Here is a 21,628-nt window from a genome sequence, read left to right on the forward strand (position 1 = left end):
AGTGCCCAGGAAATGTGCCCAGGAGGCCACACAAGGAACCAATGCTGCAACCGATAGGGGCTCTAGAAGTTTCACACACCCAGGGGATCCAAAGCACAGAGGCTGAGATTCCTCTCATTACACTGGCAGGGAATGCCCACTATGATCTGTGAAATAGGGGTTCAGCCATGCAGAGGCAATAGAACAGAGGTGGGCAAACTACGGCCCGTGGGACCGTCCTATCTGGCCCCTGAGCTCCCAGGAGGGGAGGCTAGCCCCCAGCCCCTCCCCCACTGTTCCCCCTCCTCTGCAGCCTCAGCGCACCGCACCGCCCCGCCAACGCCCTGGCCCACCACTCCTGCCGGGCAGGACAGTGGCGTGGCTGGCTCAGGCCAGGCGGCAGGATTGCGAGCTCCTGCTGCTCTGAGCAGCATCATAAGGAGGTGTGTGGGGGGGGGGTTGGATAAGGGGCAGGGGGTCCCGGGGGGCAGTCAGGGGACAGGGAGCAGTTGGATGGGGCGGAGGTTTCGGGGAGGGGGCTGTCAGGGGATGGGAAACAGGGGACGTGGGATAGGCGTAGGAATCCCTGGGGGGCTGTCAGAGGGTGGGGGTGTGGATAGGGGTCTGGGCAGTCAGGTGACAGGCAGCGGGGGGGTGGGGTGGATGGGGGGGCGGTCCCGGGGGCCATGTCTGCGGGTCGGGGTGTGGATAGGGGTCGGGGTGATGGTTAGGGGCGGGGGTCCCAGGAGGGGGCGGTCAGGGGACAAGGAGCGTTGGATGGGTCAGGGGTTCTGAGGGGGGCAGTCAGGGGGCAGGAAGTGGGAGGGGGCAGATAGGGGGCAGGAGCCAGGCTGTTTGGGGAGGCACAGCCTTCCCTACCTGGCCCTCCATAAATTTTCACAAAGCTGATGTGGCCCTCGGGCCAAAAAGTTTGCCCATCCCTGCAATAGTAGGATCAGGGCCTTAGGCTGCAAATTTAAAATTCAGATGTTTAAGTTATTTTGCACAAAGTTTCTGGGAAAAACAGAATGGGGTGCTATTATTCTTGTAAATATGAACAAAATATGGCTGACTGGACTTAACGTACACTCTTGAATGACAATTCACCTTTGGGCTGAGAAGAGGTATGGAAAGTTTCAGCCTAAAAGAATATTTTTTGAGAAATTTGTTCGTGAAAACAAAGATTACTGAAAGATCACGTGCAACTGTAATATAGCACTTACGACAGCAAAAACCGGAGCAACCAGAATGTTTTGTAAATAATACTTCCCCACAAAAAGTCCATGAAGCAAGATTTAGGAAACCAATGAAAACAACAACAGCCAGGAAGTTCAAAGTGAGTGTTAATGTGCTCTTTTCAAAATGAACACTCAATGGTAAGCCACATATAAACAAACAAGCAAACTGGTCTAATTTCCCAGGTTGTCCTTTATTCCCTTTTTATAGATGGGCACTATATTTGCCCTTTTCCAGTCCTCTAGAATCTCTCCTGTCTTCCAGGACTTTTCAAAGATAATTGCTAATGGCTCAGATATCTCCTCAGTCAGCTCCTTGAACATTCTAGGACGTATTTTATCAGACCCTGGTCACCTGAAGACATTCAACTTGTCTAAGTAATTTTTCACTTGTTCTGTCCCTATTTTAGTCTCTCATCCTACCTCATTTTCATTGGCATTCAGTATGTTAAACATCCAATCACTACTAACCTTTTTGGTGAAAATTAAAACAAAAGTCATTTAGCACTTCTGCCATTTCCACATGTAATATATTCCATTATCGTTTGTGCTACAAGATGTATACTTTAAAAAAGCAACTAAAAATACATACACATCTTATTGTGACTCACATAGAAAAACAGATCAGCACCTATAGTAAGTTGCACAGCAAGGCCTTGAAGCAGCAAACACTTAAAGGCCCTGTCTACACTGGCAAGTTTCTGCGTAGTAAAGCAGCTTTCTGTGCTGTAACTCCTGAGGTGTACACACTTAGTGCGCAGAAACTGCACAGTTGAAGCGCTCCAAAAAAACCACCCCAACGAGAGGCATAGAGCTTTCTGCGCCGGGGCTACAGCACTGCAGAGCCAGTGCAGACACCATGGCGATTACACCGCTGTGACTGACCTCCGGGAGGTGTCCCAAAATGCCTGTTCTCACCTCTCTGGTCATCGGTTTCAACTTTACTGCCCTGCCCTCAGGTGACCAACCATCATCCCCACCCCGTAAATTCCTTTGGAAATTTGAAAGTCCCCATCCTGTTTGCTCAGTGACTTGCAGTTGTCTCAGTGCATCTTTCCAGGTGGCCATGCCTGCTCCATTCACCAGGCAATCCCCTGCTTGGAGCAATGCCGAGCTGCTGGACCTCATCAGCATTTGGGGAGAGGAGGCTGTCCAGTCCCAGCTGCGCTCCAGATGTAGGAATTATTATACCTACTGTCAAGGTTCCTTCCCCACTCTGAACTCTAGGGTACAGATGTGAGGACCTGCATGAAAACCTCCTAAGCTTACTTTTACCAGCTTAGGTTAAAACTTCCCCAAGGTACAAATTAATTTTACCCTTTGCCCTTGGATTTCCACTGCCACCACCAAACTTTATCTGGGTTTACTGGGAAACGTAGTTTGGACACATCTTTCCCCCCAAAATCCTCCCAACCCTTGCACCCCATTTCCTGGGGAAGGTTTGGTAAAAATCCTCACCAATTTGCATAGGTGACCACAGACCCAAACCCTTGGATCTGAGAACAATGAAAAAGCATTCAGGTTTTTTACAAGAAGACTTTTAATAGAAGTAAAGGAATCACCTCTGTAAAATCAGGATGGTAGATACCTTACAGGGTAATTAGATTCAAAACATTGAGAATCCCTCTAGGCAAAACCTTAAGTTACATAAAAGACACACAGACAGGAATAGTCATTCTATTCAGCACAGCTCTTTTCTCAGCCATTTAAAGAAATCATAATCTAACACATACCTAGCTAGATTACTTACTAAAAGTTCTAAGACTCCATTCCTGTTCTGTCCCCGGCAAAAGCAGCATACAGACAGACACAGACCCTTTGTTTTTCTCCCTCCTCCCAGCTTTTGAAAGTATCTTGTCTCCTCATTGGTCATTTTGGTCAGGTGCCAGCGAGGTTACCTTTAGCTTCTTTATCCTTTACAGGTGAGAGGATTTTTCCTCTGGCCAGGAGGGATTTTAAAGGGGTTTACCCTTCCCTTTATATTTATGACACCTACAGACAGATTTCACGATGCATGATAGAAAGGTGCCATGACCAGGACACACTGCAGTGCATGGTAAAAATGAAGGAGCTGTGGAATGGCTACCACAAGGTGCGGGAGGCAAACCCCCGCTCCGGTGCTGCACCCACAAGCTGCTGGTTCTACAAAGAGCTGGACGCGATACTCGGTGGCAACCCCACCTCACTGAGGAGATCACTGTGGATACTTCCATGGCTCGCGTTCCAGTTGAGAGAAGACCGAGCCAGGAGGAGGAAATCTTGGACGAGGATGTGCCGGGGGGGGGGGGGGACCCAGAGGCAGAGGATGACTTGGAGGCCAGAGATGCATGCAGCCAAAAGCACTTGTCTACCCCAGAGGAGGCTAGCCAGTCACAGCTGTCGGAGGTTGGCTAAGTGCAAACAGGAGAGGAGGCCCCTGGTAAGTGTATCTGATTTTGGGAATCGCTGAAGCGAGTTGTTGGGGGCAGGAAGGTTGCAGAAAGCAGGCTTGTCTCCCACCGCATGCCTAGTCCAAGTGGTCAAACAGGCTGTTGATTGCTCCCTCACTTTACTGGAATCTCCTTCAGAGGTCTCCAGGAAACTCTCTTGGAGATACTGGGCAATCTGCTGCCGCAGGTTCTTCAGCAGAGCTGCTTTGTTTCTTGCCCCATTAATGGTAATTTTCTCTTGCCACTGTGCCGTCACGCGGGGGGGGGGGGAGGCGAGCCGCATAGGGGCCACGGTGGAAGCTGCAGGCTTGGAGAAGACCCTCCCTTGATTCCCTGCTCACCCTCAGCAGCGAGGTATCTTCCATAATGATCACATCCTGTGGAAAGTGTGGGAACAGGAATGATCATCAGGCCTCCCCTACAGTGCTGGCTCTCCCCAAGACCCACATGCCCAGTGCACAGCAGGGTCCAGGAAGAGTGATTTATACTGCCCCTGCAGCTACTCACCATTTTGGGGGTCTTGTGGCTCATGTGTGCTTGCCTATGGTCAGCCAGTTAGTGAGAGGTGTGAGAGTACTGGCTGATCCTAGGCAAGCACACATGAGCCACAAGACCCCCAAAATGGTAAGTAGCTGCAAGGGCAGGGTAAATCACTGAATCAGTGTTGTCTGTGTTGCAAACAATACTGCTTCTGTAAAATATTGTGTTTAAACTTCACAGAAATGACCTTGGGAGCCCAGCCTCCCTCTTTGTTAGCGGCAGCTGAATAGCTGTGCAGAATTAGAAAGCAGCCAAGAAGAACTAAGGAGGACTTTCTGCGTGATATTATGATGCACTCCGCCACCAAGAAACAGGAATTGAAGGAGTAGCAGGACAGCGAGAAGAGGGACTGAAAGGAGAACACGGCAAGCCAGAATGAAGCCACGGAGCAACTCTTAAAGGTTATGGATCACTAAACAGACACGCTTCAGGCGATACTAGCTCTTCAAACAGAGGAGCTCCGCGCCTGCCCTCCCCTGCAGCTGCTGTCACAAAACTCTTTCCCGTGCGCCCGCCAGACACCACCAACACACTTTTATCAAACTCCTGGCTCCAGTCTACACCTGCAGCATTCCACTCCTCCCACCTCACAGTCCAGCACTGCAGACTCCCACTACCCACTGCACTTAACACCATCTCTCTGCAGTATGGCCCTACTAAAGTACAGTACCCACTGCATCCAAATGAGAAGGTTGGATATGATCCCTGGACATACACAAATCTTGAGCTGTCCCAGGACGCCTCCTCCTCCTTCTGGGACCTCCCCCTCGCACATTCCCTCCTTCCACCCCGCTGATGGTTTTTTTTGTTTGACTATCTCCTCCAGATGTTGTCTTTGAATAAAAGAATTGTGTTGGTTTGAAAGCAATCTTTATTTTATCAATTGAAAGCAAAAAGAGCACTGCAAAGCAACATACAATTATGTTAAACCCCCTTATTGCATCACGTGCACCAATCACCTCTAGCATTGCAAGCGCTGCAATCCCAAGCATAGCAACAAATATTAGAGGCTTTTGGCTTAAAATTGCTGCTTCAAGGCATGCCTAATCCTTATGGCACTGTGCTGTGCACCTCTAATAGCCCTGATCTCTGGCTGTTCAAACTCAGCCTCCAGGCACTGAGCCTCTGCAGTGCAGCCCTGAATGAAGCTTTCACCCTTCCTTTCACAAATATTATGGAGCATACAGCACGCAGCTATAAGCATAGGAATCCTGTCATCAGCTTCCCATAGAGGTAGCGCCAGCAGGCTTTTAAACGGCCGAAAGCACACTCGACAGTCATTCTCCATTTGCTCAGCCTGTTGTTGAACCGTTCCTTGCTGCTGTCAAGTTGCCCCGTGTATGGCTTCATAAGCCACGGCATTAAGGGGTAGGCAGGGTCTCCCAGGATCACAATGGGCATTTCGACTTCCCCTACGGTGATTTTCTGGTCCGGGAACAAAGCCCCTGCTTGCAGCTTCCTGAACAGGCTAGTGTTCCGAAAGATGCGTGTGTCATGCACGTTTCCAGACCAGCCCGCGTTAATGTCTATGAAACGCCCACAGTGAACCACAAGCACCTGGAGAACCATTGAGAAATACCCCTTGCGATTAATGTACTCGGTGGCTAAATGGTCTGGTGCCAGAATTGGAATATGCATGCCATCTATCGCCCCTCCACAGTTAGGGAAGCAAAGCCATTTGTGCAAAGCCATCCACAATGTCACGCACATTGCCCAGAGTCACAGTCTTTCGGAGCAGGATGTGATTAATGGCCCTGCACACTTCCATCAAAACAAGTCCAATGGTTGACTTTCCCACTCCAAACTCATTAGCGACTGATCAGTGGCACTCTGGAGTAGCCAGCTTCCACAGAGCAATCGCCACACGCTTCTCCAATGACAGGGCAGCTCTCATTCTCGTGTCCTTGCGCTGCAGGGCTTGGGTGAGCTCATCACACAGTCCCATGAATGTGGCTTTCCTCATCCGAAAGTCCTGCAGACACTGCTCGTCATCCCAGATGTGCATGACGATGTGATCCCACCACTCAGTGCTTGTTTCCCGAGCCCAAAAACAGCGTTCCACTGTGGTCAGCACTTCTGTGAATGCAACAAGCAATTTTGTGTCGCAGCTACTACGCATGGCGAGATCAATGTCGCACTCCTCTTGCCTTTGTAGTTTAAGGAATAACTCCACTGCCACTCATGACGTGTTACTCAGAGAGAGTAGCATACTGGTCAACAGTTCGGGATCTATTCCTGCAACCCAAAGAGGCCGTGCATGTAGTACACAAACTGTTGAAAGACGGTGCCAAATGCAGACGGAAGCACAGGGATTTCTGGGATGCGAAGCAATGTATCATGGGTCATTGGGACAGGACCCAGGATGCCCCACAACTCCCTCCGCCTTCCCACAAGTCTCAGCGGCAGAAGAGAAAGAGGTGCTCTGCAGGATAGTTGCTCAGAGTGCACCACTCCGAATACCACCGCAAGTGTGAACACGCTATTGTGCAGGCAGCTAACAGTGAGAACACACAACAGCAGTTTCCCTTCAGCGCTCTCTCAGCAGCGCTGTAACTTTGCCAGTGTAGATGTGTCCTTATGCTCGGAAATAACTACACTCCTATGACTGCTTGTGGAAGTACATTAATGTATTTGAAAAGTGTTTACACAATCAGCGTCTACATCAAGCATTTGGTAATATTCTTGGATGAATGAATCAGTGAAAACAAGAGCTTCTTGATACATAAATCTGAACTTATCTTTTAAAGAATGAAAGCAATAGTTTCCAGATGTAGTAAGGATCATTTAAAGAAAAAAGAAAAATCCACACATCTAGAATCTTGAAAGGAAGAAATTCAGTATGGGAAAATTGAAAGCTGACCATTGTGGAAACAAGCATCTAACACATTATATATTGCCTCCTTAAATAAAATATTACACTAAACATACCTACCACTAAGACCTTCAGAATTAGATGATTCTGATGTGATGATTCCAGTCTATGATTCTCTAAAATATTAAAAACAATCAATTGAGATACAATACAAAGCAAAGAACACATATTAGACACAACTGTGTAATAAAGACAAACAAGCATTTTTCCTCTAGTTAGAGAAATATTTAAGCAAGAGCCTGTGGTGAAAAGTTTGGGCTGTGCCATACCCACCTCAGTGTTTAGCCCATCTTCAAGTATCCTGATGCATAACAAGCATATTAGTATTTTTTCCTATTACAAAAATACTTCTGAATCTCTCTCTCTTTTATGAGAACTATTTTATAATAGAAAAATAGGAGGAAAATTGCACTAAGTGTTAAGCATGATTGAGGCTCTGATCCTGCTGCCATTGAAATCAAATACAAAACTAACTGAAATGCAATGTGAAGGAGGAATGGATTCTAATGACTGGGAACTAATCTGATGCCCATAGAAGTCAATGAAAAGACCCTCGTCGACTTCCACAGGGCTTTGGATTTGACTGTTAGATCTCAAATGTCACTTCTTATGATGCATGAAGTTCTGTATATACACAGTCACTACAGAATTAGGACCTTTAAAGATTCAGGCTTCAGAATTACAATAGGCCTAAACTCTCTGGATGCTTTTTGCTTTGTTTTTTTTAACCATTTTACAAGCCCCTTCCCTTTATGCTCATTGTCCCAGCCTAAGCAATAATTGAATAAGGTGATGTATTTGTACATACTCACTTTTCAGAGTAGAAATTCACTTTAAAATTAAAGAGTGGCTATGCATGAATCATCTGAAGGTTTTTTCTAAATCTGAAGCTATCATTTTTGTTTTTTTAATTATGCAGGCTCAATTGTGGTTTTTAGTAAGGGCAATAAAATGGATATTCTCTACAGAAAGGTCACAACTCTAATATTTTTATTCTTTTGGGCAGGCATTTTGTGAGGGCTCAGATGGCTAAGGAAAGAGCTCCTTTGAGGAATGGGGAGATTTTATTTGGTTTGTAATATTTTTGATGCCTAGTGACTATGTATGTGGGGCAAATGTGTTGCTATTTTGGTTCTGTATTTATTTTTGTACTTTTAACTGATTGCAAGGGTCCCGGATGCCCAGAACATGCAGTCTTGCATGTGTTTAATTAAATCTGCATAAATATAGTGTATACATTACTTAATTCTGGAGCATGAAGAGAAGGGTCAGAAAAACAAAATACAAAACATTTTACTTAATAGCAGTATTGATTACAGAACATCAGGTCCATTTATTAAAATAATCACCTAAACACAAACTTCATCCTCTACAATACCCCTCTTCTCAGGCTCTCTAAATCACCCTTAATTCAGTGTAAGCCCTCTCAAAAAAATCATTCAGTTTTCTCTGTTCTCGGTGCAACCCTTCCACCAAACCATAGTAATCTACTAGAATTCTTTTCCTTCTCTAGCACTGCTGCTATAATATTTTGACTCCTTTAAAGATTTCCGTAACTTCCAATCCCTTGAAGGCTCTAGAGCAGGACACTAAACATTTCTTGGCATCTGACATTTCTAACAAATCAGCAGCATTCTGGGAGGCAGCCCACTAGAGAATCTCCTGACAGACAAGTGGAATCTTGGTCTGGACCAAATAGCCCTGTGTAAGATTCTGTTGAGCGCCCACCACCTTATTTAGGCACTACTTGGGAGTCACCAAGAGTGGAATATATACATATGTATAGACAAACACTTGAAGAAAAAGTTACTTAAGAATTTTTTTTATTGATGGTGTCATTCGAGATGTAGTCCATATATATGTGTTCCACAACCCACCCTTCTTCCCCTCTGCTTCAGAGTCCTATTATACAGCTGGATTCTGTGGTGGAAAAATAACTGAGTTGTGGTTGGCTCTGCGCCACCATTTATACTCTTGGAACAGGAGCATGAGGGCACTTGGAGTGTATGCGCAGACTCAGCAGATGCAGCTGTACAAATGACTGATCTTGAGTGCGTAGGGTGCTCATGCACCAGGAGTGGGATATATATATATCTCATATATATATGAGATATATATATATATCTCACACACACACACACACACACACATATACATGACAACATCTCAACTTTCCCAGAACTTTGGCTGCTGTATAGGTAACTTTTCTTGTTCAGTGAAATAAGCATACAGTGCATGTATAAGTATTTAAGAGATTTTTCTGAAGTAGACTTTTACCAATTGTATAGTAAAACTAAAAAGCATATATTAATTTCCTAAACTTTTTCTTCAACTGTTTGTCCATACATATGTATATATTCCACTCTTGGTGACTCCCAAGCAGTGACCTAAATAAGGTGGTGGATGCTCAACATTTCTTCTGTACTGTAAAATAGCTCTGACAAAGGAAGTCTCTGCTCTGGATGCTTCTATTAAAGCATAATGTCTAGTGAAAAAGTGTATCGCCAGGTGGCAACTTTATAGATGTCAATTATGGGCATGATTCTCAGAAAAAAACAGCTGAGGTTGCCTGCGCCCTAGTGGAATGAGCTTTAGTATTGTTTGGTGGATCTAATTTGACTAGCTCATAACAGAATCTAATATGCCCTGAAACCCACTTAGGTAATGTTTGAGTATAAATGGGGTAGTCTTTCAACCTCCCGGCAAAGGACAAGAATAACCTAAGCAATAGCAAAAAGGTTTCATTTGCTAATAGTAAAAGGCTACAGTCCTATGCACATCAAGGGTACATAGCTTAGATCATTAAAATAGGGCTTGAGGAGAAAACAATGTAGGTAAAATGTAGGACATCATTTAAATAGAAATCTGACACTACTTTTGATAGAAATTTGTGGGGGTGGCTAAAGAAATACCTTGTCAAAATGGAAAATAGTAGACAGAATGTCTCCATAAGAGCCCCATGATTCCCACCCTCCTAGCTGATGTGATTCCCACAAGAAAGGAGGTTTTCAGAGAGATAAGAAAGAAAGAACATGATGCCATGGGCTCAAATGGGGGATCCATGAGACCTGCCAAAAGAAGTGAGGGTTGGTTCCCTTAAAGACAGAAACATTTTCAACTAACCACTAAGGAATCTGGACATAGTGGGATAAGAAAAGATGTTATACCTCATAAAGGTTGGTGATAAGTGCTAATAACTGTGAAGTGCACCCTGGCAGAACTAATTGAAACTCTCAAAATTCTTTAATGCAAATAGACAAAAGTGCTAGGATTGGCATCTCAAGAGACTGAAGTTCATGGTATTCATACCAAGTCAAAAATGTTCTCCACTTAGCAGATTTTTTTCTGGTGAAGTTTTTCTGCTGCTATTTAGAATACTCTGTTTAGCAACTGAACATAACCTCTCTATCTCTGACATCCATTCAGAAATCAACCTGTTCAGTGACTTCTTCATTCTGGGACGCAGGTCTGAGGATAGTGGAAGAAGTATCGGAGGACAGCTCAACAAGCACATCAGATCCAAATACCAGAATTGCCTCGGCCAGGTGAGAGACATCAGAACAACTCTGGCTGCATTTTTTCTGATCTCTCCGGGTATACTCAGGAGCAAAAGAATCAGTGAATAAGCATAAAACAGTGCACAAGACCAAGGAATGAGGAACATATCCAATAGGGATCCTGGATTCTGTCCCACTCTGGAACAGAAAGTGTGACATTTCTTGTTCACATACATCACAAATAAAAGTCTACTGATGGATGACCCCATTTCCTGAAGATCAACTGAATCACTGACATCATGTTCTGATGAAAAGTGCCTACTCAGACTGTCTGCAGAGTGATATGCAGACCTGGAAGGTGAACTGCTCTGAGCATTATCAGATGTTGGTTGCACCAATTCCATAACTAAACCATGTCCCTGCACAAAGGAGATGACCAACCTTCCCTTCCCCCAGTCTGCTTATGTAAAACATGGCACTTGTCTGGTCTTTCATTAGGTGAATGGAGTGTTCTTGTACTAGAGGTAAGACTTTGCGAACTGCTCTGAGTTACAGAACATTGTGTGCAAGTGTCTCCCCTTAGGAGTCCATTTGCCCTGTACCTGTAGGTGATCATAGCCAATAGTAAAGCATTCATCACTATCATCTTGGTTGGAAGGGGTGGAGAGAAAGTTGCTCCCCTGGATGCCTTGGTGATGGTCTTTCCACCAACTCAGGCAGGAGGGAACAACATCCTCTGAAACCATCAGAGGCATATCTAAGTTATCCTTGCTAGAATGTAGAGATTTCAGCCAGCCTTGCATGCAGCATAAGTGCCTTCTGGCATAACAAAAGTTCAGGATGCCATATGACCCAGCAGATGGGACCAGTTCATATTGTTGTTCAAGGTTTTGTCTGAAGCTGGGAGATGAGCAGTCTCAAACCTGTCCTAAAGAAACTATGTTCTAGTCATCCTGAAGTTTAGAATGACCCCTATAAATCTATCCACCGGATTGATAACAAAACAGACTTTTCTCAGTTGACCTTTAGGCCAAGCAACATGAATAACTGAAGAATAATTTGGATGGAATTCTGTACCTTCTCACCAAGTAAACAGTCAGTATCCACCTCTTGATGATCCCATCAAAAGGACTGTTTGCTAGAAGATGCTGACTGAGAGGCCACGATAGGTGCTAAGAAGGACTTTCTCTTTTGGAGTTATTAATTTCTAGGCAGTTCTGCAGGTCTTTCAAAGTTGAAAGTGCATGAAGTACTTCTCTACCTTGACTAAGTGTGGGTTCTGTGTTTTCTTTGTTTGCTGGCATGTACACTCCCAGAGACCACGTGATATGGGAATCCTTCAAGGAATGAAGGGCAACATTTTCTGCACCAGATTAATTCCATCCCTCAAACAGAAGATCCTCCACGGTAGAGTGTACTTCTTTCGAGATCCCAGAACTTTAGAGCCAAGTAGAGCACCTCATTACCACTGATGTTGCCATCATAAGGGGATATATGCAGCACCCAGCGCCACCTGCAGGGATGTTCTTGCCACCAACTGCACTTCAGTAATTAGGGACCTGAACTGCTCTCTATGCGCCTGTGGTAAATTTTTTTAATAAAGGCTGAAAACTTAATTATAATTAAGGAAATCACAAAGCAAGCATGACTTGACAGTTTGGAATTTCAAAGTACAATCTCACAGACAATAATTCTTATGACCAAACAGATTGAAACACTTCATTCCTTTTCAGCTGGGGTCATTTTAGATAGGTGCTATTTTTCTTATTTGCAGCAGCCACAAATAGAGAGCCCAGAACCAGATGAGAATAAAGATATTCCACTCTCCAAGAGGATACATAATATCTCATTTGCCACCTTCTCTGATGTTCTGGCGACAGTGGCTGGTGTCTGCCAGATATTCTTGGCAGGTTCCAATAGAACTTTATTAATTGGAAGAGCAACTCTTCGCAGCAAGCACCCGCGCAAAATATTCAGCAGCTTATGAGGGGCCTCTATACCTCCTCAAGCAGAATCTGGAGCAATTCAGCCATTCTCCTCATTGAATCCTGGAAGTTTTTATAATCATCTAGATAAGACAGTGCAGAATGGATTACAGGTTCATCTGGAGATGAGGAGATGTGCACTGATTCCTGAATTATGTTCTTCCTCAGATGGTGCCTCCATATGCTGAGTACATCTTGAGGACATGACTGAGGCTGCATTGTTCTCTGTCTCTGTCTAAGTCTACATTGAAGCTGGGAGGTGTAACTCTCAGCTCAAGTAGACATATAAGTGCGAGCTCTGCTTGACCTAATGCGCTAAAAATAGTAGTGTGGCTGTGGTGACACAGCCGGTGGCTCAAGCTAGCCGCCTGAGTACAATCTCATCCAAGATACAAAGTATGTAATCAGGTGGCTACCTCAAGTCGCCACCGCCACATTCCTACTCTTAGTAGCTTAGCTCAAGCACAGCTAGCATATGTATGTCCACCAAGCTGGGAATTACACCTCCCAGCTGTCATGCAGACATACCTCCTATGTAGCTCTCTTTTGAGAAGGTGCATGTGAGGTATGATCCCAATAAGGACCCCAGGATCTCCAACATGACCATGTAGGAACATTATAAGAAAACAGAATAGTGCCCAAAGATAAGGGAACCAAGACATATGGCTACCCTCATATCTCCTATGGTGCTTACATCTGTGGGAAACCACAGTTCTCTCTGTCTGACCCACAGAACTAGGAAAAAGGGGCCCAAGAGGAGTAGGTGGTAGATCCCTCCCCAGTTTAGTGGGAGTCAGAAGAGGAATAAAATAATTTCAATTCTGGAAGAGGCACTGCAGATGCATTTAGTACCAGAGACAATATAGGGTACTGCTAGGCAGTGGGGCAATATAAAAGACTGTTACCTGTTCTGTAACTGGTGTTCTTTGAGATGTGCTGCTCATGTCCATTCCACATTAGATGCGTGCGCTCACCACATGCACCGGTGCCGGAAGTTTTTCCCTCAGCAGTATCCATACGGGAGCGGCTCTGGGTGCCCTCGGGGAGTGGCACCCACATGGCATGGTATAAGGGGTGTCGCTGGCTCCCCCTGCCCTCAGTTCCTTCTTGCCAGAAACTCCAACAATGGGGAAGGAGGGTGGATCGTGGAATGGACACGAGCAACTCATCTCAAAGAACACCAGTTATGGAACAGTAACTGTCTTTTCTTCAAGTGCTTGCTCTGGTCCACTCCACATTAGGTGGCTCCCAGCAGTTCCCGTGGAGGTGGGTAAGAGTTCACGGCTGCACAGATTGTAATACTGCTTTGCCGAACCCAGTGTTGTCTCTGGCCTGCTGAGTGATGGCATAATGAGACATGAACATGTAGACCGAGGACCACATTGCAGCTCTACAAATGTCCTGGACCTGGATGTGCGCCAGGAAGGCCGCCGAAGACACCTGCACTCTAGTCGAATGAGCCCTAACGATTGGTGGCAGCAGGACCTTTGCTAGCTTGTAACAGGTCTTAATGCGAGAAGTGATCAAGTTGGAAATCCTCTGCGAAGAAACTGGAAGGCCCTTCATCCTATCCGCCGTAGCGATGAGGAGCTGGGTCGATTTATGGAAAGGCTTGGTATGCTCCAAAGTAAAAAGCCAAGGCCCTCCGGACATCCAGCACGTGCAGACACCTCTCCTCAGCAGTCTTGTGTGACTTGAGACAGAAGAGTGGCAGGAATACGTCCTGGCTCATGAGGAAGGAAGATACCACCTTCGGCAGCAAGGCTGGGTGGGGCTGCAGCTGGACCTTGTCCTTATAAAACACTGTGTAAGGCAGTTCCAAGATCAGGGCCTTAATCTCTGAGACTCGTCTCGCTGACATCACCACCACCAGGAAAGCAAACTTCCAGGACAAGAAAGAAAGGGAGCGGGAGCCCAGAGGCTCAAAAGGCAGGCTGATGAACCTGGAAAGGACCAGGTTAAGGTCCCACTGCGGGTCAGGGGCCCGTACCTGCGGGTAAAGCCTCTCAAGGCTCCTCAGAAACCTGACAGTCATGTCATGAGAAAAGACTGTCTGACCTTGGATTGGCCTGGTGGAACGCAGAGATGGCCGCAAGGTGCACTCTGATGGAAGAATGTGCCAGACCCTGGTTTCTGAGCTGCAGTAAGTAGCCCAAGATGGACTGCACTGAAGAACGCGAGGGAGAAATGCTGCGCTCCGACGCCCAGCAGGAAAACCTCGTCCACTCGGCCAGGTAAGTTAGTCTCGTGGATGGCTTCCTACTTCCCAGGAGGACCTGCTGGACCTCCTCCGACCACGTACGCTTCTCCGGGTTCAACCATAGAGCATCCCCGCCGAGAGGTGTAGAGACTTGAGGTTGGGATATAGGAGCCAACCGTGATCCTGTGACAGCAGGTCCAGACAGTAGGGAAGGGGCCAGGGAAGGGCCACTGCCATATTCATGAGCATGCCGAACCAGTGCTGGAGAAGCCACGGACGGGTGATCACGATAACTTGTGCCTTTGTCCCTCTTGATCTTTACTAGGACCCGGCTGACCAGAGGGATCAGAGAGAATGTGTACATCAGACCCTCGGCCCACGACAGGAGGAAGGCATTGGAGAAGGAACCCTTGCTCAGGCTCTGCTGGGAGGAAAACTGATGGCACTTTCTGTTTTGCCTGGTGGCAAACAGATCAGCTTGGGGAGTTCCCCACCTCTGGAAGATCATGCAAGCCACCTCTGGGTGGAGCAACCACTCGTGGTGAGAGGAGAAGTCCCTGCTGAAGTGATCTGCTAGGGCAGTGGTGGGCAACCTGCGGCCTATCAGGGTAATCTGATTGCGGACCACGAGACATTTTGCTGACATTGACCGTCCACAGGCACTGCCCCACACAGGGGCCGCAGTTCGCCGTTCCCAGCCAATGGGTGCTGCGGGAAGCGATGGGCTGCAGAGACCTATTCCCTAGATTGGGAATAGATCGACGCCAGCCATTGCTGCAGGGGCTGCATGCGGAGCCTGGCATGGTGGATGACATATGTGGAAGCTGCCATATGGCCTAGCAGGTGCAGGCACCCTGGCTGTTGTCAGGGGAAACGAGGAAACTTCCGCGATGAGGTCCATCAGGGCCTGAAACCTGTCTAAAGACAGGAACGCTCTCACCTGGGTCGAGTTGAGCATGACCTTGATGAATTCTATCCTTTGAACGGGAACTAACGTGGACTTTTTGTGGTTGACCAGTAGTCCCAAGGAGCAGCACATGGCTTGTAGTACAGTGATGTCACATTGGACCTGAGCCTTGGAGTTGCCTTTGACCTGCCAGTCGTTGAGGTACAGGTAAATCCGGATATCCCCATGCCTGAGGTAGTCCACGACTACTGCCATGCACTTAGTAAACACCCTTGGTGCTGTAGCCAGGCCAAACGGAAGGACCGCAAACTGACAGTGGGCCGAACCAACTGTAAAATGGAGAAAGCATCTGTGTCCTGGGGAAGATCGCTACATGAAAGCATGCGTCTTCCAGGTTGAGGGCAGCATACCAGTCTCCCAGATCCAGGGAGGGGATAATGGATGCCAGGAAGACCATACAAAACTTTAGCTTTTTTAGGTATCTGTTGAGGTTTTGCAGGTCCAAGATGGGACGCAAACCACCCTTGGCCTTTGGGATCAAAAAAACTCCAGGAATAGAAACCCTTGTTCCTGTAAGGAGGCAGGACCTCCTTCATTGCCCCCAGCTGTAAGAGCTCCTGAACCTCCTGCTCGAGAAGATTCTTGTGAGAAGGGTCCCTGAATAGGGACGGGGAGGGTGGGGTGGAAATAAATCGGAGGGTGTAGCCGTGCGCCACCATACTGAGGACCCAGCAGTCCAAAGTTATCGCCGACCGTGCCAGGAGGAAAGGTGGTTGGGAAAAACTGGATCCAGGAAATAGACTGGTAGGTCGCCCTTGGGCGTACCCTCAAAAGGACTTTTTAGCTCCTTGCTTGGAGCAGGTTAAGTCCAACTGGGCAGAGAGTGCGGACAGGTGGCTCGTGCACCATCTATAGCCCTTGGGCTTTTTGTGTGGCAGATCCTGCCGGGGATGGCTCCCTTGCCCCTGAGGAAGTTGTGGTTTGAACTGCTTACATGCCGGGCCCGGAACGTAGGCCCCAGGGTTTTAGGGTGGTTTGGGAGTCCTTCAGCCCATGTAATTTGTTGTCCGTCTGCTCCGTAAACAGGGCCTGGCCATTGAAGGGGAGGTCCTAAATAGACTGCTGAGCTTCGGAGGACAACCCAGAGAGGAGCAGACAGGATGCTCACTGAATGGAGATGGCAGATGCCATCGTGTGGGCGGCAGAGTCTGCCACATCAGATGCCATTTGAAGAGCCACCCAGGCAGCAGCCATGCCCTCATCAAAGATCGCCCAGAATTCTTTACTTGAACGTTCCAGGAGGGCATTCTTGAACTTGGCCACGGTCTGCCACACATTAAAGTCGTAGCAGCTAAGGAGAGCCTCGTGGTTGGCCACACTCAATTGTAAGCTAGACGAGGAATAAATTTTCCGTCAGAACAAGTCCAGTCTCCTAGAGTCTTTATTTTTGGGGGTAGCTCCGGGTTGCCCCTGGCCTCCTCTGTACTTAACTGCCTTGACCACCAGGAAATTTGGGGCAGAATGGTAGTAAAAGTATTCATACTGCTTAGTTGGGACAAAGTACTTATGCTCTGCCCATTTAGAAATGGGGGGCAGAGAGGAGGGGGTTTGCCACGAGGCACTGGATATCTTCAATATCCCTTCGTGAAGAGGAAGGGCCACCCTAGCAGGGGCTGTGGAACAGAGGACGTCAAATAGGGAATCCGCTTGCTCCTCCACCTGCAGGCCAAGGTTGGATGTGACCCTCTTCAACAGCTCCTGTTGCGCCTTAGTGTCATCCTGAGGAACCAGTGAGGGGGCTCCATGATGGCCTCATCCAGTGACAACAAGGAGGAGGCTGCTACCGTTGGTTCCATAGCACCCCTTTGGTGGTCCAACAGGCTGTTCCTCTTGGTCCACATGGACTTGTGGGGTCTTAGCTCCTGGTGCCTCAAGCACCGGAGGGAGCTGGGTCGTCAAGGCCACCAGCCTGTCCCAGGCTCCCAACACCGAGTAGGCAGGCTAGGAGGGCTGGGTGAACCTCCAAGGGTGCCATGGGGCAGGTTTCGGTATCGACAAAGCAGGCGGCACCAAGGGTCTGGGAGGCTGCCCTGACAATGTGGAATCTTGTGCTGTACAGGAGCCATATCTGGAGCGATTGCTACCCAGTGACTCGGATGTAATGGAGGGGCGACTCAGTGCCAGGCGGTAATTGCGGTCACCTCTAGAGGAGGACCAGTCCAAGCAAGATTTGCGCCTCCACGGGGACATCAGTGACCAGTGGCGCTCGAAGGATCTGCAACAGGAGACCTGCAATCCATGCCTCACACTTTGAGATCAGTAACGGGACAAGGAGTGGGACCTGGAGGTATCGTGGGCCGGGCGCCAGGTGGGATCTCCCCAAATATGGTGACACCCGTCTCGGGGATCGTCGGCAGGGCCCGCGGCTCTGGTCCTCTGATCATTCCCAGGATCTGTAACAGCGTTCTGATGACGTGAAGGGCTGATGCCGACATTCCTGCCAGGGAGTGCATGCCTCCATGGGTCTGCGCAAAGTAACTGGCGAGGTCAGCCTCAAATCCCACTGCTGGTGACCAAAGTCTGGTGACCAACACGTCTACCTCACTAACTCCGAGGCCTGATGGCTTTGGGTGAACGGTGGCGGGACGTCTCCCATGATGGGGAGCGGTACCGTTGGGGCGAAAGCAGATGGAAAGATCCCAAAGCGAGCTTACCCCAACATCTGGGCACCGCCAGGGCTGGTGTGAGCGGCATCAGGAGCGTCAGGATCTCCTGTGCAGCCTGTAATACTCCAGGCGTCAACAGCACCTGAATCTGATGAAGGCCTGCTTCTGTGTCCGGGCTTCCAGGCAAGGAATGGGATGGGCTGCATCGCTCGACATGAGCTGAGGACCGACTTCCCGATGGGGAAGATGAGTCACCTGGCGCGAGTCTTAGCTTGCCTCTAGCCCTGTCCTTCCCCTTACAGGGAGTAGGAGACCATCCCCTACCGGCCTTCTTTGACTTCTTGGCCATGGATCAGTGCCAGCTCATCAACAGTAGGTACACACCAATGCCTCAGTGTTGGATGCCGAGTCAGACCTTTGCTCCGGGGCCGGAGTGAGCGCGGACTCCATCAGGAGCGCTTTGAGTCTGATCTCATGCTCTTTCTTAGTCCTAGGTTTAAAGGACTTGCAGAGTCAACACTTATCACTTATGTACCCTTCACCACGGCTCCTGAGACAGGTGCTATGCGGATCGCTCATGGGTAGGGGCCGTTTGCAGCAATTGCAGGGCTTAAAGCCTGGGGACTGGAGCATGCCCCATCACCCGGCTAAGTCTTCAACAGGACTAACAAAACTCTAACTACTGCTAAGGGCTAACTAACTCAACTACTAACTAGGTACACTAACTTTACAAGAACTCTAGTTTGTCTGAACGAAGCCTAAGCAATGCTAGTAAGAGCAGCGAATGTTCCGTGCGCCGTCACTGGTGGCAAGAAGGAACTGAGGGCGGGGGAAGCCGGCGGCGCCCCTTATACCATGCCATGCGGGCGCCAGAGCCACACCCTTATGGATACTGCTGAGGGAAAAGCTTCCAGCACCGGTACATGTGGCAAGCACACACCCCTAATGTGGAATGGACATGAGCAAGCACTCAAAGAACAGTAGAATGAGGAACCCTACTTGTTGCAACGGGTACCCAGGTTCCTCCATAATCTGGAGGTCCTTTATCATACATCTCATCGGTACAGAGGCAGATGTTGCTGTGAACCTCTGAAATTAACTATAGCCCAAAGCAGCTGCCGGAGTGGGTACAAACATGCTCTGGTCCATTGAAGTGGTCGCAACCAGTGCCAATACATGCAATACCAGAGACATTCAGTGGCTGGCAGTTTTGGTACTGAACATTGAAAAGGTACCCTCAGGGGGCAGTACCACGCTCCCTAGGAGCTCCTCTGGTATCTAGCTCAGGTCGTGGAGTCTCCTTAGATCACAAGGGGCAATTTTTACCTCTGGTTTACAGAGGCGATTTGAGGAGATCTGCCTCTATTCTTAGAGGAAGAGCAATGCTCCTTTCCATCATCAGACTGAGCAGGGACAGCCTTACTAGTATCCCTAGAAGTCAAACACTTAACCAATTGAGTCCTGGAGCTAACAGATACTGAGCTGACAGGAGCACATCTCAACAACACAGGCAGCTGTCCAGGGAGATCAGAGGAACCAAGGCCTGAGGCAGACTGCATGGAATGGTGAAAAAAAAGACATTTTAAGCTTGGCTTCCCTGACTTTTTAAGTTCTTTTCTAAAAGGATTTCCACACAGTTCATTTACTGAGGATATTCCCCCAAACAAAAGAGACACTTGACCACAGGATGCTGTTCCGGGAAGAAGGACACTGAGCAGAAATGGGGTCCATCTATCAAGGAAGGGGAAGAGCATATTTGGACACAGATGGGCTAACCTAGTGAGGAGGGCTTTAAACTAGGTTAGATGAGGACACGAGACAAAAGCCCACAGGTAAGTCAAAAACATGGAAACCTGGGAGAGGGTCAGAATCCGGGAGGAACATGAGCCATTATGAGCCATGAGCAGGGATAAGGGAGACAAGAAAGAACAGAGGGAAAATCAAATCAGTATCTTAGATTTCCATATACAAATGTGAGAAGTATGAGGAATAAGCAGGAAGAATTAGAAATACTAGTTAATAAACACAACTATGACATAGTTGACATCACAGCGACATGGTGGGATTATACACGATTGGAATATTGGTACAGAAGGATACAGCTTGCTCAGGAAGGACAAGCAGGGAAAAAAGATGTATACACTTGGACTGAAGTTGAGATGGAAATAGGAGATAGGCTTGTTGAAAGTCTCTGTGTAAGGATAAAAGGGGTAAAAAACAAGGGTGATGTCATGGTAGGGGTCTACTATAGACCGCCTAACCAGGAAGAAGAGGTGGATGAGGCTTTTTTTAAACAACGAACAAATTCATCCAAAGCACAGGACTTGGTGCTGATAGGGGACTTCAGTTACCCAGATATCAGTTGGGAAAACAACACAGCAGGGCACAGATTATCCAACAGGTTCTTGGAATGTATTGGAGACAATTTTTTTATTTCAGAAGAAGGAGAAAACTACTAGGAGAAAGGCTGTTCTAGATTTGATTTTGACAAATAGGGAGTAACTGGTTGAGAATTTGAAAGTGGAAAGCAGCTTTGGTGAAAGTGATCATGAAATGGTAGAGTTCATAATTCTAAGGAATGGTAGGAGTGAAAACAGCACAATAAAGATAATGGATTTCAAGAAGACAGACTTCAGCAAACTCAGGGAGTTGGTAGGTAAGATCCCATTGGAAGCAAGTTCAAGAGAAAAGAGGAAAGGAAAAACAATTCAAGAGAGTTGCCTGGTTTTTAAGGAGATATTATTAGGGGCACAAGAGCAAAACTATCCCACAGTGTAGGAAAGATAGGAAGTATGGCAAGGGACGACCCTAGCTTAACCAGGAGATCTTCAATTATCTGAAACTCAAAAGACTCCAGAAAAAGTGGAAAATAGGTCAAATTACAAAGGATGAATATAAACAAAAAACATAAGCATGTAGGACTAAAATTACAAAGGCCAAGGCACAAAACAAGATTAAACTAGCTAGACACATAAAGGGTAACAAGAAAACATTCTATAACTACATTAGAAGCAAGAGGAAGACAAAGGACAGGTTAGGCCCAGTACTCAAAGAGAGGGGAAAAACAATAACAGAAAATGTGAAAATGGCAGAAGTGCTAAATGACTTTCTTGTTTCACTTTTCACCAAAAAGTTTAGTAGTAATTGGACGTCTAACATAAAGAACACTAGTGAAAATGAGGTTGGATCTGAGGCTAAAATAGGGACGAAACAAGTTAAAAAAATATTTAAACAACTTAGATATCTTCAAGTCGCCAGGGCCTAATGAAATACATCCTAGAATATTCAAGAAGCTGACAGAGGAGATATCTGAGCCAC

General features: G+C 47.3%; 1 protein-coding gene across 3 annotated transcripts in view; it reads right to left on the reverse strand.

Annotated features, from left to right (window-relative positions):
* ANO10 (anoctamin 10) overlaps window positions 1–21,628 on the reverse strand; it is a 255,793-nt gene that overhangs the window by 205,835 nt on the left and 28,330 nt on the right. For all 3 annotated transcript variants that reach the window (XM_084618258.1, XM_084618259.1, XM_084618260.1), the window contains exon 7: window positions 7,116–7,171. In XM_084618258.1, the coding sequence (XP_084474384.1) occupies window positions 7,116–7,171 (56 nt within the window). The remainder of the gene's footprint in view (window positions 1–7,115; window positions 7,172–21,628) is intronic.

This window comes from Lepidochelys olivacea (assembly GCF_965140295.1).
Source record: "Lepidochelys olivacea isolate rLepOli2 genome assembly, chromosome: 2".
NCBI classification, from domain to species: domain Eukaryota; kingdom Metazoa; phylum Chordata; order Testudines; family Cheloniidae; genus Lepidochelys; species Lepidochelys olivacea.